The sequence below is a fragment of the Capsella rubella genome, unplaced genomic scaffold (assembly GCF_000375325.1).
Source record: "Capsella rubella cultivar Monte Gargano unplaced genomic scaffold, Caprub1_0 scaffold_3, whole genome shotgun sequence".
NCBI lineage: Eukaryota > Viridiplantae > Streptophyta > Magnoliopsida > Brassicales > Brassicaceae > Capsella > Capsella rubella.
Genome location: NW_006238921.1, coordinates 2,924,193 through 2,939,161, shown reverse-complemented (window position 1 = coordinate 2,939,161; position 14,969 = coordinate 2,924,193). Strand labels below are relative to the sequence as shown.

Here is a 14,969-nt window from a genome sequence, read left to right as displayed (position 1 = left end):
GAGACTTGTGCCAAACCGATAATGACCAAATCTAATAAATTGCGAATTAATAAGAAAACGACGCCGTTGGAGTCGTGCTTTAGCTTAAAACAAATCTGCTTCAGAGAGACTTCAACGTTGAAACACATTTCACGAGTTCTCTCTGCTCCTCCAGGTTTCACGAAAATTCTCTGCGCTTCCGAAGGTAAATAAATAATTTATGTGGGATCTTTGTAATCGAATTTTGTTTTGCTTGAAAGTTTTGGGTAATTGGATCTTCAGTCTCCTGGGTATTTACACAGTGATCTGAGCAAAGCCTTTGTTTCATCTTACTGCTATCAGATCCAATCAATGTCCGCTTCTAGTTTCTATGGATCAATTTTGTGATGAACCAGAGTTGTGGATTCATAATATGTATAACCGCAATTGTTGCTGCCGATATTATTTTTATAGCTGAAACAGTTTGGTCTTCACATGATGAGCCTTATTATATATCTCTTTATGCTAATATCCTCCAATGGTTGGTTATTTTGTAATTGTTACAGATGTTTGACGATCAAGATCTGGGCTTCTTTGCCAATTTCCTGGGAATCTTCATTTTCATACTGGTGATAGCCTACCACTTTGTGATGGCTGACCCTAAATTCGAATAGAGATGAGCTTCAAATTCAACCATTGTTAGGTTTCTTCTACAACACTAGTCTGATATGTCAGAAACTATTATGTCGTTCATTGAACATGTTTTTGCTGTTTTCAGTAAGGTTTTTGATGTATGTTGACAATGTGGTTCTAGCTGGAGACATCTCTCTTTTCTATAATTTGTAGTCTCATAGACCATGTCAATTCAACATAAAAAAAAGGCTTGTTTCTAGAGCAATTTCCGGGTTTTATATGTTTGTTTGGGTGTTAAAAGCTCACTGATACAATGACCAACCATGAGACCTGAGTTCTTTCATTGTTACTTAAGGGAGAAAGCAGACACAGCTTAGTGAATGTTCATTGTTCTGTTTGCAGGATTTTACCATCGTAAAGATTTGCTTCATTTTGCTACAATTCTCTCTGTTTTTACATTAATTTTGTACACTCAAGTGTTTCTTACATAATCGTTTGTGCTATAGTTACCAAACATCCTCTAATATTCTTCCAAAAATCAAGTTGTTGTATGGGTTATTTCTGCCATAATACTTACTGTTTCTTGCATCAATCTGCTAATGCAAAACCCTAGACTGCTTAAGCATAGAGCAGTTTCACTCTTGAGAACCTCTTCACTTATCTTGTCAGTTGCTTCCTTCAGTAGCATTACGAAAGAAACCGAAAACCTCTCTGCATCTTCCTGGCTTGGACCCAACTCCATGTTTGAGTAGTTTTCATTGCATGTTACTCCTGCTTCAACATCGTGGCATATCTTTCTCTTCTGCAACTCCTTTTGGAGTCTTGCTTGCGACTTGGTTAAAGCCATCTTTTCTAAGCATTTCACCGAAGGGTTAAGCTTTTCTTGGAATGCTCTCAGGTCATGAGTGATGTTTTCCCAAGGAAACACAAGTTTTGGTTGAACTCCAGATAGGTTGTCGAGGCCATCACAAACATAGAGACAAAGATCAGATATCTTCGAAAAAGAGCCCAAAAGCTTGTAGTAACTGACCGTGTTGAGTGGGCGGAGAAACGGAATGTTAGGCTCTGTTAAGGCTTCTGCTGTAAGCCTTTCTAATGCGTCTACATGAGATTTGAGTTTTGCCTGCCTTTTTCTCAAACCTGTAACCACTGACATTTTCTGGTTCCTCTGCTCAGAACAGAGAACCAGTGACTGGATGCAATCTAAGAGGGCATCAAGACAATGGGTAAGTTCGGTTCTTGCAAGGGTTGCTGCTCTCACAGGGGTAACGAGAATCTCCCCAAAGACAAAACAGAGCAACCCAATTGAAGCTTCAACAATGCGAGCAATCGCAAACTCAGTTGGCGCTCCATAATTTCTCCTTCCAAGTATCAACAGTGCAGCAATGGCAGCTGTAACTCCTCCAGGTTGGCCGTAGACTTTGCTGTGCCTCATGAAGACGGCAAGGATTATCCAAGGGAGCAGAGGTAAGAACCTGAATTCTTCTAGTCTGTGGAAAACATAACAACATAACAGACCGTAGACTGATCCCATCGCTGTCCCTTGTAGGCGAGAATTTGCTACTGTTAGTGTTGCTTGCCTCCCGCTTACAAGGCTAATGGCTACAGTAAGACCCGACCAATACCCATTCTGTTTATTATACATAATACCAAATAGAACCGCAAGGCCTAGAGACACCGAGCACTTGAATGCAAAAACAAACTTTTCTCTGGCCATCCAGACACAAAGAATGTCTAAAACCTTTTTGGTTATGGATAATTCTTCGTTTTCTGGCTGAGTTTCTTCCTCCGTGTTACTTCTATTTACAGATTTACTGTCTTGTCTCACAGATAAGAAATCACCTCTGAAGAGTCTTACGCAGTACCAGAAGAAACACTCCGGTAAAGCTGTCGTGGACAGAGACCCAGCCTCAAGATTCCATCCTAGACTATCTTGGGACCTGAGAGTAGATGGTGACTGGGGAGAGATATGTGTTCTGGGACCTTCTAAAAGACAAGTCAGTTCATCGCGGGTCATGCCTTGAGGAAAGGAACTGCAAGAACCCAATGCCAGCTCCAGCCCCCTCATCAGAAATTCTGTTGCATGGAGTTTCTCCTCAGGATCCAACTTCTGCTTCCTTCTCAAGAATCTTGTATCTGGTCGCTCCCATGCCAAACGCCCCTGTTTGTTTCCAAAGAATATATTCATCAGAAACAGTTGATCAGTCCCACAAGATGAGCCGAAACCAAAAGAGTTACAAATTTCTAACTGTTGATATTTTCTTTTGTATTTGTTTTAAGTAACAAATGATATTTCAATTTTCATGTTTAATTTCGTTCGGACAGTTGGCTTACATGGTGGATTTTGATGCTTTTGAGTATGCTTTTTGCTGCTGCAGATAATGAAGCAGCCCGTGCGATCAAAACCTTAGCTGTGGTGTTGTCTCGAGCCATCATGACCTCGACGAACAAATTCAACCTCTCAAGAGCAGTTTCAGCATATAATTTGCAATCCTTACTCATCTGCAAACCATTTAAAACCCAAGGTAAATAATTTGTGACTGTGTCATCTATCATTCATGAAGAACGAAAAATATTTTCAAGACTCACCTGACTATGAGCTAGCCTTGGAAACGGGAGAAGCACGGCGAGGAGAGAAGCGATGGCTCCAAGTGCTGTACTGGCCGCCACATGAACCGGGAGCATGAAAACATGAGCCACCTCTCCATTGAAGACGACAAAAGTCACGTAGACGACAACAATTTGCCCAAAGGCAATCCGTTTAGTCAGAAGACTCGTGGAAACGGGGAAAGCCACGATGAATGACGCTAGAGCCACAGCAACTGGAGCCACCAAGCTATTTGCTAGTGAAGCTGGTCCAACCACCAAGACACTCACTAGTGCAATGGCTATTGTCTGAAAAGTGGCGTAAGAGACATCAACACAGCACTTGAGTACTTCGCCGTATGTTGGTTCAGCATCGGAGAGCCAGATCAGGATTGTGGTCAAGTAAGAGAAGGCTGGAAATGTTGTGAAGTGTTTTAGTTGTTTGGGACCGTACAAAGTTGTTAAGCTCACGATGAGACAAGCCATAACGGTTCTTAGAGCCAGGCCAAGTCGCTCGAGCCATGTTGTATCACGCATTCTTTTTACGGTTTGTTTTGTGGAGTTTTGTAAGGAATTATTCTTTAGATAAAGATGATGAGATGAAGGTTATGGTGAGAAAGATGAGATGAAGGTTATGGTGAGCAAGGAGACTACGTATAAATAAGCTGTGATGGGAATTAGAGTGTTAACGTCAAAGAGTTAAGACTTATGAGCAGCTGTCTCTTAGCTCCAAGTAATTTCATATTCTACATTTTGTAGTAAAGGAACCAAACAAAACTAGACTCATTAATGCAATAGGGCTATATTTTCGGTTTAGGCAAAGCCATACATCAAAAGGGGGAATGGAAACGGAAATAAAGCAACTGATACACATTTTAGATACTTTGGGTTTAGGCTGTAATACACGTTTAGTTAGGTGCGAGGGAAACTCAAAACTCACTCTGTAAACTAAAAAAAAGTATAGGTAATTCAAACAACTGACAAAGTAGTTATATATCTTCTCCAAGTTTCTCGAGAGCTTGATGATTTGTTTCCATTGCCAAGTGTTGAACATGTTATTTCGCCTCGCCACGTAGTCGACCTTTCGTTGTCCAGTTTGATATTTCGTCGACCGAAAGAAAGGGTAAGTGTTTGATAAACATAAAACTAAATTAATTATGGAATAAGACAAATTAAAAGAGAAGAAGAAAAAAGTGGTGTTGAAAGACAGGAGGAGTCAGATCATCAACAGGAGTTGGAGTTCAAGTAGAGAGATTGAGCATTTATCACAAAGCTGCACGCTTCATGGTTAGTATTATGTCCTCTTCCCGAGGGAATTTGAATGGAATAATTAATTTGGTCCTACACTATCATATACTTGGTACATGTAACATGTACACCCTATTCTATTTTCCCATTCATGGATGCAACTTTCTGTGCCACAAAAATATATTATTCGTTTTTAAAAGTAATCCAAATGGAAAATGAGTTCCCCTTTTTTTTTTGTTGAGTTCCTTAAATTGTTGATTAATAATTGCTAAAATACATTCTTTGAGATTGTTCAAGTTATTGCATGGAATTTTTTTTAAAAAACACACTACAGTTATTGCATGGCAACGAAAAAACACCTATCGTCCATTTTGCATAACTCTTTTACTTGTTATTTTGGGCCATTTTGGTCATCAAAAGAGGCCCTTAATCTCTTACACTTTACCACTATTCTTTGGGCTCTTTTTGAATATCTCTATCCTTGAATCATGGGGCTCATTTCACCGACACTATATATTTGGACAAATAATATAGCTCTCTATCCTTGAACCAAGGCTTCATCACCAATCATATGCAACTTATAATAATAGGTTATAAGCTAGCACATGAAATTTTCTCCAAGATATAAAAGCCCATTGGCTCTCTCAAGCCTAGTCATCCTAGTAGTTTGTTTGCAGACAAAACAGAATTTTTTTAAAAACTGACGGTGACTAATGGACCGACGCAAGAAGCCAATGAGAACACAAAGAAATGTCAAGCTGTACACAAAAATAATAATAAGTCACGGCCAATGACCGACTTTCACTAAGCCACCGAACCGAACATTCTCGAACAGTTTTAAACGGCTTTGCGTCCAAACCCAACTTGGTAAGTTACCTGAAACCCTCCTTTATTATTTTAATATTTTAAAAGGTCGGAAAAGGAAAAAGTGCAAAAAAGGAGAATCGTCCCGGGACCGTCAGATCCAACCTCCGAAAGATCGTGTGGTCACATATCGAGCCAATCGAACATTCTCGAAACACAACTACAAGACTATAAAGACTTCTCCTTCGACCCTCTTCTGTCGGAAAATATAGAAAGAAAGAAAACCTAGCCGCACTCAACCCCTTAATCAAAGTTTCTTTCGATTTTTACTGTTTTTTAGCTCAAAGAATTAACAATGGCTGGTAAAGGAGAAGGTCCAGCGATTGGTATCGATCTCGGTACCACGTATTCTTGTGTTGGAGTTTGGCAACACGACCGTGTTGAGATCATTGCTAATGACCAAGGTAACAGGACCACGCCGTCTTACGTCGCCTTCACTGACACCGAACGGTTGATTGGTGATGCCGCCAAGAATCAGGTCGCCATGAACCCGATTAACACTGTCTTCGGTACGTTTTTTTTATCTTCTTCCACTATCCTAAGATATAAGTAGATCTGTAAGATTGCGTAGCAATGATTTAGGAGATACTGAGAGCCATTGTTCAATTTTATACTTCTGTATTCTGAAGATTGAGCTACTTACTAATTTAGGAATTAAACTAAGAAGTGTCATTCATTAGTTATTAATCAGATTAATTGTTTCCTGTGATTTTGACTGTGATCTTTTTTGTTCTGTGACAGATGCCAAGAGGTTGATTGGTCGTAGATTTAGTGACAGCTCTGTTCAAAGTGACAGGGCGCTGTGGCCTTTCAAGATCATCTCCGGACCTGGTGAGAAACCTATGATCGTCGTCAACTACAAGGGCGAAGATAAGGAGTTTTCTGCTGAGGAAATCTCTTCCATGATTCTCATCAAGATGCGTGAGATTGCTGAAGCCTACCTTGGTACCACGATCAAGAACGCTGTTGTTACTGTCCCTGCTTACTTCAACGACTCTCAGCGCCAGGCAACAAAGGATGCTGGTGTCATTGCTGGTTTGAATGTCATGCGTATCATCAACGAGCCTACTGCTGCTGCTATTGCTTATGGTCTTGACAAGAAGGCCACAAGTGTTGGGGAGAAGAACGTCTTGATCTTTGACCTTGGTGGTGGTACCTTCGATGTTTCTCTTCTCACCATTGAAGAAGGTATCTTTGAAGTCAAGGCCACTGCTGGAGACACTCATCTTGGTGGTGAGGATTTCGACAACAGAATGGTCAACCACTTTGTCCAAGAGTTCAAGAGAAAGAACAAGAAGGACATCAGCGGTAACCCGAGAGCACTAAGGAGGCTGAGAACCGCCTGCGAGAGAGCGAAGAGGACTCTCTCCTCTACTGCTCAGACTACCATTGAAATCGACTCATTGTTTGATGGTGTCGACTTCTACTCTCCAATCACCCGTGCCAGATTCGAGGAGCTTAACATGGATCTTTTCAGAAAGTGTATGGAGCCTGTCGAGAAGTGTCTTCGTGATGCTAAGATGGACAAGAACTCTGTCGATGATGTTGTCCTTGTTGGGGGCTCTACCCGTATCCCCAAGGTCCAACAATTGCTCCTAGATTTCTTCAATGGCAAGGAGCTTTGCAAATCCATCAACCCCGATGAGGCTGTTGCATACGGTGCAGCTGTCCAGGCAGCTATTCTTAGCGGTGAGGGTAACGAGAAGGTTCAAGATCTCCTCTTGCTCGATGTCACACCACTTTCTCTCGGTCTTGAAACAGCTGGAGGAGTCATGACTGTCTTGATCCAGAGAAATACAACCATCCCCACAAAGAAAGAACAAGTCTTCTCTACTTATTCAGACAACCAGCCCGGTGTCTTGATCCAAGTCTTTGAAGGCGAAAGAGCAAGAACCAAGGACAACAACCTTTTGGGTAAATTCGAGCTTTCTGGTATCCCTCCAGCTCCAAGAGGTGTTCCTCAAATCACTGTCTGTTTCGACATTGATGCGAACGGTATCCTCAACGTCTCAGCTGAAGACAAGACAACGGGGCAAAAGAACAAGATCACAATCACAAACGACAAAGGAAGATTGTCAAAGGACGAGATTGAGAGAATGGTTCAAGAAGCTGAGAAGTACAAGTCAGAGGACGAAGAGCATAAGAAGAAGGTGGACGCCAAGAACGCTCTGGAGAATTACGCATACAACATGAGGAACACAATCCGTGATGAGAAGATTGGTGAGAAGCTTGCAGCAGATGACAAGAAGAAGATTGAAGACGCTATTGAAGCAGCCATTGAATGGCTTGAAGGCAACCAGCTAGCAGAGTGTGATGAATTTGAGGACAAGATGAAAGAGCTCGAGAGTCTTTGCAACCCGATCATAGCAAAGATGTACCAAGGTGGTGAAGCTGGTGGTCCAGCTGCAGCAGGAATGGACGAGGATGTTCCTCCTTCTGCTGGAGGTGCAGGTCCCAAGATCGAGGAGGTCGATTAATAACCTTCTTCTCTGTTCTCTGTTCGATCCTGCCTTGTGTTTGTATTTGCAACATACAATATTATTCTCTCTTATACTGCATTTTTGGGTTTTTAATATAATTTTCGATTGTTTCTTATTTTTTAATCTAAACAGAAGATGTTTTGCTTAATATCACGAAGGTCACGACAAAAAATACTAGATACGCCTACTTCATTGCAAAACCTATTCAACATCAGAACTTTTTTTTTCTTTTTTGTCGAGATCAGAACTAGTATTAGATGCAAATTCTCATATACTTTTAGACTTATGTCTGGTTCGATGTAACTTTTGAAATCAGGTCAATAATTAAGGACTTTATGTCTTCCGACTCTTTGAAGACGTCCTTTGTTAACCAACAGTAGTTAGAGATAACCAAACAATGATAAGATTGAATGTTATATTTGTTATGTTGATTTTACATAGATACTTGATACAAATCGTAATCCCCTACATTACAGCCGAGTCCATTTGTTTTCGTCCTATGAAGTCAAGACTCACAGATCCATGGCAACAGTTGGATCAAGCTATCTTGTAGCATAATAACAGATGCGTATATATGCATACCTTTTCTATCTTGACTTGGTTGGTGTGGGTTTGGTAAGATTCAGCTTGGTGATGGCAAGGTCGGGAAACACATTTGATCTTTGACTGATCAACGTGGAAACCCAGTTGGGCTTTCTCGATATTCACCAATTCCTAGAAGATCCTGCAGGTAAAAAAGGATATTCTTAGAGCATTATGAGGTAGGAACATAGCAGAATGAACATTGAAGCTAATACCAATGAGTTTTTAGAACGTGAAACTCCTAACTATAAGTTTTTCTAAGTTCTATACGCTCTGATTCCAAGTTTTCTTTTTTCCTTAAACCCATTGCTTGAATTAGTAAAAAGTGTGTTCTATATTGGAATCATAACTATACCAATGAGTTTTCAGAACTATAAGTTCTATATTGGAATCATAACATTGTGCAAGACCAATGTTCAGTAAAGGGCATTCAGTTTGATAGTAAGCTGCAAGAACTCACTGTGTTGTCTTGTCTCAACCATTCCCTTTTAGTTCTGGCAATTTTAAAGAGGCTAAATTGGAGAAACAGCTAGGTAGAAAGCATATATGCAGAACCTTAAAGCTAAAAAACTGACAGTTTAAACTACTTCATTCTCGAAGTCTCTTTCTTACCTACACTAGTCATGCAGATGTTTCAAATTCAGCTAGCATAGTCTATGAGAAATTGGCATAGCAACTACATTCAGTAACCAAGAGCATTAGAGAGGAAGCTTACCTGGCAAGCTCGGTTTTTGGCTCTGGTTTCTGCGGTGCTGGGGATATCGTGATTTGGTTTAAGAAATTTTTTCTCACGTCGCTCACAAGAGCCCCATCCGTCAGCAAATCTCCCTCCACTGTGAGACCATAAGATAAAAGGTTAATCAACAATTAATCACTGTACTCTATTTTCTCAACCACCATCAGATCCAAGTTTATAGAGAAGAACATTACTGCATGATGGCTCGGACAATGAACTCAGCACGCTGGACATTTCTGTTTTCGTCAAATTCAATAGTCTTGTCTCTGATTTCATAAGACACATTGAAGTAAAACGAAATTTTCCTCCAACCTAGACATTTCCATACAATGCAGCATCAAAACCAATATCAAATGTAAAGATAACAATATGCAGACAGCAAGCATAACCTCTCACCTGACTTTTTAATGTATGCCTTCCCTGATATCATCGTGTAATCAGATTTCTCTAGAATCTGTAATAATTGATGAAGCCATGTTAGAATAATTGTTACACAAAATCATAGCATTTGATGTAACGATAAGAATATGATAGTGGTTGTGTGAATCCAAAATCAGCAAACATAAAACTAGTGATCTAGAATAGTATTATAGACATTCTTGATGAAGAAACGAAGCTATAAACAAGTCACGATCGAAAAAAAATCATGTAAATTCCTTGACATTTCGTCGAACACCTTCAATGCACAAAACTGTTCTTGAAAATCAACAAAATCTAGGAAAACTTTTACGATCCTTCATCTTAAGAAGCTTGAGGTTTCTTCATAGGTTCCCAAATCATCATAGCAAATCCATGGGATTTACAAAATCTTCGAAGGATAAAATTCAATGAATAGAGCAATTGGAGATACCGCCATGGCTGTATTCTGGTACTCCTTGAACAGAGTAGCTGAAGGAAAGCTCCCGGACAAGCAATGTCGCATCTCGTTAACCGGATCGTTCTTAACGCAGCTCGCTGACGGAGAAACCTCCACGAAGGGCGTAGACTGCCTAATCCCAGGCGACAAGTAACTCTCCGGCGAAGTAAACTTCGTAGAATTGATAATTGGCGTCGAATTCCGGTTCGCCGTCGTGACAAGAGCCATCGGACTCTCACTCTTCACCTCAGACAATACGCGAGATCTGGCCATTTTGTTCGGACGAGAAGACTCCTCATTCAACCGCCGGCCGAGATTAGGTTCACGATTCGGGATCTGAAGAAGCTTCGACTGAGGAGAAGGATACGAAACAGGCGTCGGAGGAGAATTGTAGTTTGGATACCTAATCGCGAGGGGTTTCGGAGATTTACCGGCGGTAGTAGCTGCGGCGGCGGCGGAATCAATCACCGCCCATAAATCAGCGTCTTCTAGGTCTTTATCATCGAAGGTATATGATGAAACCAGCGATGTTGCCGATGAAGACGCCATTGAAGCGTTTCCAACACACTGTTTTCTCCGTGCAAGGCGGCAAAATAGCTAGTTTCAAAACATTGAAAATGTAAACCCGCTAAACCATGAAGAGGCTTTAGGTATTTCCACATCCAGTCCGGTTCAACTCGCTCCCCGATTTAAACCGGTAAGTTCGGTTTCCTTAGCCTGGTTTTATTGGTATGAGGTTCTCTTGACTTTTCGATTACGTATCAATCATTCGGTTGAGCTGGCTCAATCGACTAACCCCACAGATGTAATATAATTAACATACAGTATTTTTTGAAACAGTGTAGTGATAGCTAGCTCCCTTTGCTTGTTCATCAATGGCGATTCCAAGGTTTAGTTCTCTGCTACGGTGTAGAAAATGGGCAAAAAGCGACTGGCTTGTCGCTTCAATCGGATGTGTATTAATCGTATTTTTCCTCTCTTTCTTCTTCGATCCCACGTCAGACTCTATACCCTCCGTTGACCGATCTCTGCCTATCAGCGATCTGGTTAAACTGCAGTTGTCGAGTATAGCCAAAGAGAGAGGAGCTTGTACTGTTACTAATCCTCTATGTTTTTTCTTACGCTTTGAAAGTTTTGATTTTTAATTGAAATTTTTATTCAATTTCTTAGTTTGTTTGGATGGAAGCTTGCCTGGGTACCATATCCATGAAGGTTCTGGATCTGGCTCCAAAAGCTGGCTTGTTCACTTGGAGGTATTCATTTTTTGTTGATACAATTTATAGTCGATGATTTTACTTGGAACGTGTGATATATTTGAGTGATATATATACAAGGGTGGAGGCTGGTGCAATACTATTGCATCATGTTCTGCTCGAGCAATGACTAAATTAGGTTCTTCCAACTACTTTGAGCAAGAAGTGGCCTTTCAAGGTGTTTTAAGCAGTGACCCGTCTCAAAACCCTGGTATGGGAATCTGTATTAGCTTCTCTCCATCGTTGTCTTTTATAGTTGACCTTCTTCTAGACTACTTGTATATGAAGTAGGTCGCCTTTTTTTTTTTTTTTTTTTTGCAGAATTCTTTAACTGGAACAAGGTTGCGATACGGTACTGTGATGGTGCGTCGTTTGCTGGACATCCTGAAGCTGAATTTAAGGTAAATAGGGCTTTGGTAGGCTGAGAAATTTGTGTCAGATTCTATTGAATGCAACTTAAGCTGTATACTTTCATGTTTTCTTTGAATCTCTCTTTCTCACTTCTCAGAATGGAACACGGCTTTTCTTTCGGGGTCAGCTCATTTGGGAGGCTATTATTGATGAACTGTTGTCAATGGGCATGTCAAATGCGGAACGGGTAACATCCATGATCTTCTAAAAATGAATTTTTCAATGTGCTTCTGGTGACAATGAAAATGTGTCCATATATCTCCTCTGCATTTGTCAAATTCGCCTACTTAAGCAAGTTGCTACATTTTAATTTTTCTTCTTCTTTTGTAAATTTGAGAAAACATAGGCCATACTTACAGGATGTTCTGCTGGTGGCTTGGCATCTCTTATACATTGTGATTACTTTCGAGATCATCTTCCAAAAAGTGCAGCTGTCAAATGTGTTTCTGATGGAGGCTTCTTTCTCAACGTGTATGTTTATGCTCGTATAACTTCCTTTCCTCATGACCTTTCGACAGCTCATGAATTCCATTGCTCTTTTGTTAAGTTCTTAAAGTCTAAGCTAGGTTTAAGAAGCACACGTGTTAGACTTTTTAGCAGCCTATACTCCACAGACCTTGGAAGTTACTTCCGACGTGAATCAAACTCACACTCTCTCAGTCTTAGTAAAGCTATTTTCCTTCCTTTCAGGCTTAATGTCCTTGGAAACCCAACAATGAGGTCTTTCTATCATGATGTTGTTAACCTGCAGGTTCCTATTCACTTTCTGTCAATAGTCGAAATCATATTTTGCGATATATTCTCTTGAATTCTTCATCGAAAGAACATGTCATCGATTTTTGCATGGTTCTGTGCTGGGTTGCTGCGGTTGATACCAACCAGGGAGTAGGTAAGAGCTTGGATCAGAAATGTGTAGCCAAAATTGAGCCATCTAAGGTAGGTTTTGTCTATTACTTTGATTTTGTATTTTCCATCTACTGGTATAATCTTTCTTTGTCTGATTATAATTAGTGTTGAGACTTCTAGTTTTTTAATATTTGCAGTGTATGTTTCCTCACGAATTCTTGAAATACATAAAAACTCCGGTATTTCTTGTCAACCCAGCCTACGATTTTTGGCAGGTTAGAGTCAACAATCAAAACACTCATTGCCTACTTCCATTTGATTCCTCCAATTTATGTTTATTTTCTTACTAATACCAAGCACACATTCAGATTCAAAATGTCTTAGTACCACCTTCTGCGGATCCAGATAAAACTTGGGCAAAGTGCAGACTCAATATTAAAGAATGTGATGCTGCACAGATGAAAGTTTTACATGGTATTTTAATCCTTAATAGATCTTAATGATGTTAAACAAGGATAAGCTCTAACCCGATCATCAAAAGTCTCCTCTGTATCAAAGTACAGTCAGTAGATGACCAAGCTGTGAAGTAGCTATAGATATTTCGCCTTTATTTAGATACAAGTTGAATATTTATGAGAATTATAAGATCTTACTCGGAGCATAGATAAATGTTCTAATGTGGTTTTACTCTAATTATATATATAAACTATTTGATTTGCAGGTTTTCGCAGTTCTCTGATGGATGCTATAGGGGAATTTCATCAGAACAAAGATGGTGGGATGTTCATTGATTCCTGCTTTGCTCATTGCCAGACAGTCATGTCAGTGACATGGCACTCCCCAACCTCACCAAGAATAGAAAATAAGGTAACGGCTTTTGACGTGTTGTTTGCTTTCCCGAGCCTTTCTTCTTTCAAATGACCTAACCAGGTTCGTGTCTCTTTTTTTTCGTTGTTGTTGTTGGAACAGACAATTGCAGAATCAGTAGGTGACTGGTACTTCAACCGAAAACCGGTGAAGCTAATCGATTGTCCTTACCCGTGCAACCCCTCTTGTTACAACTTGAATTTCACCTGAACTTGAATTTCTCCAGAATTCTTCATCCACGGAGCTGTCGTTTCCTCAAACTTCTCAATCCATATGAGTCCTTAAAGGTTTCCATCTTCTTGAAACTGAAGATGTCCAGGGAAAGCCAACTGCGTTGTTTCCTAGTGTAGTTGATCACATAGGGACTTCATGCACAATGTTCATGACTTCATGTTATATCGTCTCCATATTGATTGAGTATACACAAATTGCCACTTGGCAGTCTCATATGTATATGCTGATTGTAACTTATTTGTACAAGGTTTGCTTTAATGTTGGTAGAAGTTCTTTAATGTCACACCAGGATGAGCAAGTTGATTCTTTAAAACTGTTTGCTTTACCAAAATTCTCATCTGTTTCAGATTACAATCCGTAGACATGAACTCTGTTTTGTTGATCCCTTTGTGATTATCTATAAATCTTACCAGCTTTATTAAGATCTTTGGTCTTCCTTGGAGCATGAGTTATGTTTTCTAATACTATCATGCTCTGTATTTATCTTATATGATTTGCAGGTTTTCGCAGTTCTCTGATGGATGCTATTGGGGGAATTCCATCAGAACAAAGACGGTGGGATGTTCATAAACTCGTGCAATGCTCATCGCCAGACATTTATAACAGAGACATGGCACTCCCAAACTTTAACAAGGATCGAAAAGAAGGTACAAACGTAACGTAATCTGTTGCTTTATTTTCACGAGACTATCTACTAACAAATGAACTGACCACGTTTTCGTATCTCTTTCGTTTTGTTGCTGTTGGAACAGACAATTACAGAGTCTGTAGGTGATTGGTACTTCAACAGAAGACCTGTGAAGCTAATCCATTGGCCTTACCCGTGCAATACATCTTGTTGAACATTGGTTTTACCTTAAATAGCCATGTGAATGTAATAAGCGGATTGATACAGTTACTATTGCGTCAAAATCGTAAGCATGTTATTAACTGTTCTGCCGATGCATGTTTTTTAATTTACATAACCAAAATGTGACTATGCCTATGCCAAGTATGGATGTATCGAACCATATGAATGAGCTTGGTATAACTATAACCACACGTACGTCTAAACAAGAATGGAGAGTGAATTAGCTGAAACTTTTAGAAATAGTAAAAAGGTTTTACGATAAGGAAAAGTCAGATGTATTGCAAAACTCTTTGCTTCCACGTTCTCTCCATCCCTTAGTCGTTGACAAATATTTCTATTCTATAAAGGATCCGCAAAACATAATTACGTGCTTAAGCATAATATATATATATATATATATATATATATATATATGTGGTTAAGCACGTAATTATGTTTTGCGGATCCTTTATAGAATAGAAATATTTGTCAACGACTAAGGGATGGAGAGAACGTGGAAGCAAAGAGTTTTGCAATACATCTGACTTTTCTTATTCGTAAAGTCTGAAAAAAAAAAACATAAGCT

General features: G+C 39.8%; 5 protein-coding genes and 1 long non-coding RNA gene across 8 annotated transcripts; 4 read left to right on the top strand and 2 right to left on the bottom strand.

Annotated features, from left to right (window-relative positions):
• Positions 1-88: 88 nt before the first annotated feature.
• LOC111831393 (dolichyl-diphosphooligosaccharide--protein glycosyltransferase subunit 4C) lies at positions 89-871 on the top strand. 2 transcript variants are annotated; one of them, XM_023785421.1, is made up of 2 exons: positions 89-184; positions 525-871. In XM_023785421.1, the coding sequence occupies exon 2, from the start codon at positions 525-527 to the stop codon at positions 630-632; it is 108 nt and encodes a 35-aa protein (XP_023641189.1). In that variant the 5' UTR covers positions 89-184; the 3' UTR covers positions 633-871. The 2 variants fall into 2 exon arrangements, with proteins under 2 accessions (XP_023641189.1, XP_023641190.1); XM_023785422.1 differs by lacking the exon at positions 89-184 and adding an exon at positions 269-393.
• A 107-nt stretch (positions 872-978) lies between these two features.
• Positions 979-3,975, bottom strand: LOC17893011. The gene is made up of 3 exons (XM_006299529.2): positions 3,181-3,975; positions 2,926-3,093; positions 979-2,752 (listed from the first exon to the last, which is right to left on the bottom strand). The coding sequence occupies exons 1-3, from the start codon at positions 3,712-3,714 to the stop codon at positions 1,130-1,132; spliced, it is 2,325 nt and encodes a 774-aa protein (XP_006299591.1). The 5' UTR covers positions 3,715-3,975; the 3' UTR covers positions 979-1,129.
• On the top strand, positions 2,730-3,287 carry LOC111831394. Its single transcript, XR_002834582.1, has 3 exons — positions 2,730-2,824; positions 2,970-3,116; positions 3,196-3,287. It is a non-coding gene; the product is annotated as an uncharacterized LOC111831394 (long non-coding RNA).
• A 1,517-nt stretch (positions 3,976-5,492) lies between the features above and the next one.
• Positions 5,493-7,917, top strand: LOC17891740 (heat shock 70 kDa protein 3). The gene is made up of 2 exons (XM_006297112.2): positions 5,493-5,798; positions 6,031-7,917. The coding sequence occupies exons 1-2, from the start codon at positions 5,585-5,587 to the stop codon at positions 7,764-7,766; spliced, it is 1,950 nt and encodes a 649-aa protein (XP_006297174.1). The 5' UTR covers positions 5,493-5,584; the 3' UTR covers positions 7,767-7,917.
• A 232-nt stretch (positions 7,918-8,149) lies between these two features.
• Positions 8,150-10,518, bottom strand: LOC17893093. Its single transcript, XM_023786472.1, has 5 exons — positions 9,938-10,518; positions 9,484-9,541; positions 9,282-9,399; positions 9,067-9,184; positions 8,150-8,493 (listed from the first exon to the last, which is right to left on the bottom strand). Exons 1-5 carry the CDS (start codon positions 10,490-10,492, stop codon positions 8,440-8,442), a joined length of 903 nt encoding a protein of 300 aa, XP_023642240.1. The 5' UTR covers positions 10,493-10,518; the 3' UTR covers positions 8,150-8,439.
• A 266-nt stretch (positions 10,519-10,784) lies between these two features.
• LOC17892881 (pectin acetylesterase 5) lies at positions 10,785-14,482 on the top strand. 2 transcript variants are annotated; one of them, XR_002834730.1, is made up of 14 exons: positions 10,785-11,032; positions 11,114-11,196; positions 11,278-11,407; positions 11,518-11,597; positions 11,705-11,794; positions 11,954-12,078; positions 12,298-12,358; positions 12,490-12,543; positions 12,651-12,728; positions 12,822-12,927; positions 13,175-13,320; positions 13,423-13,607; positions 14,055-14,201; positions 14,307-14,482. XR_002834730.1 is itself a non-coding variant. In XM_006297683.2 (12 exons), exons 1-12 carry the CDS (start codon positions 10,819-10,821, stop codon positions 13,528-13,530), a joined length of 1,275 nt encoding a protein of 424 aa, XP_006297745.1. In that variant the 5' UTR covers positions 10,785-10,818; the 3' UTR covers positions 13,531-13,976. The 2 variants fall into 2 exon arrangements, 1 of the variants encoding a protein (XP_006297745.1); XM_006297683.2 differs by lacking the exons at positions 14,055-14,201; positions 14,307-14,482 and having other exon boundaries at positions 13,423-13,976.
• Positions 14,483-14,969: the final 487 nt, after the last annotated feature.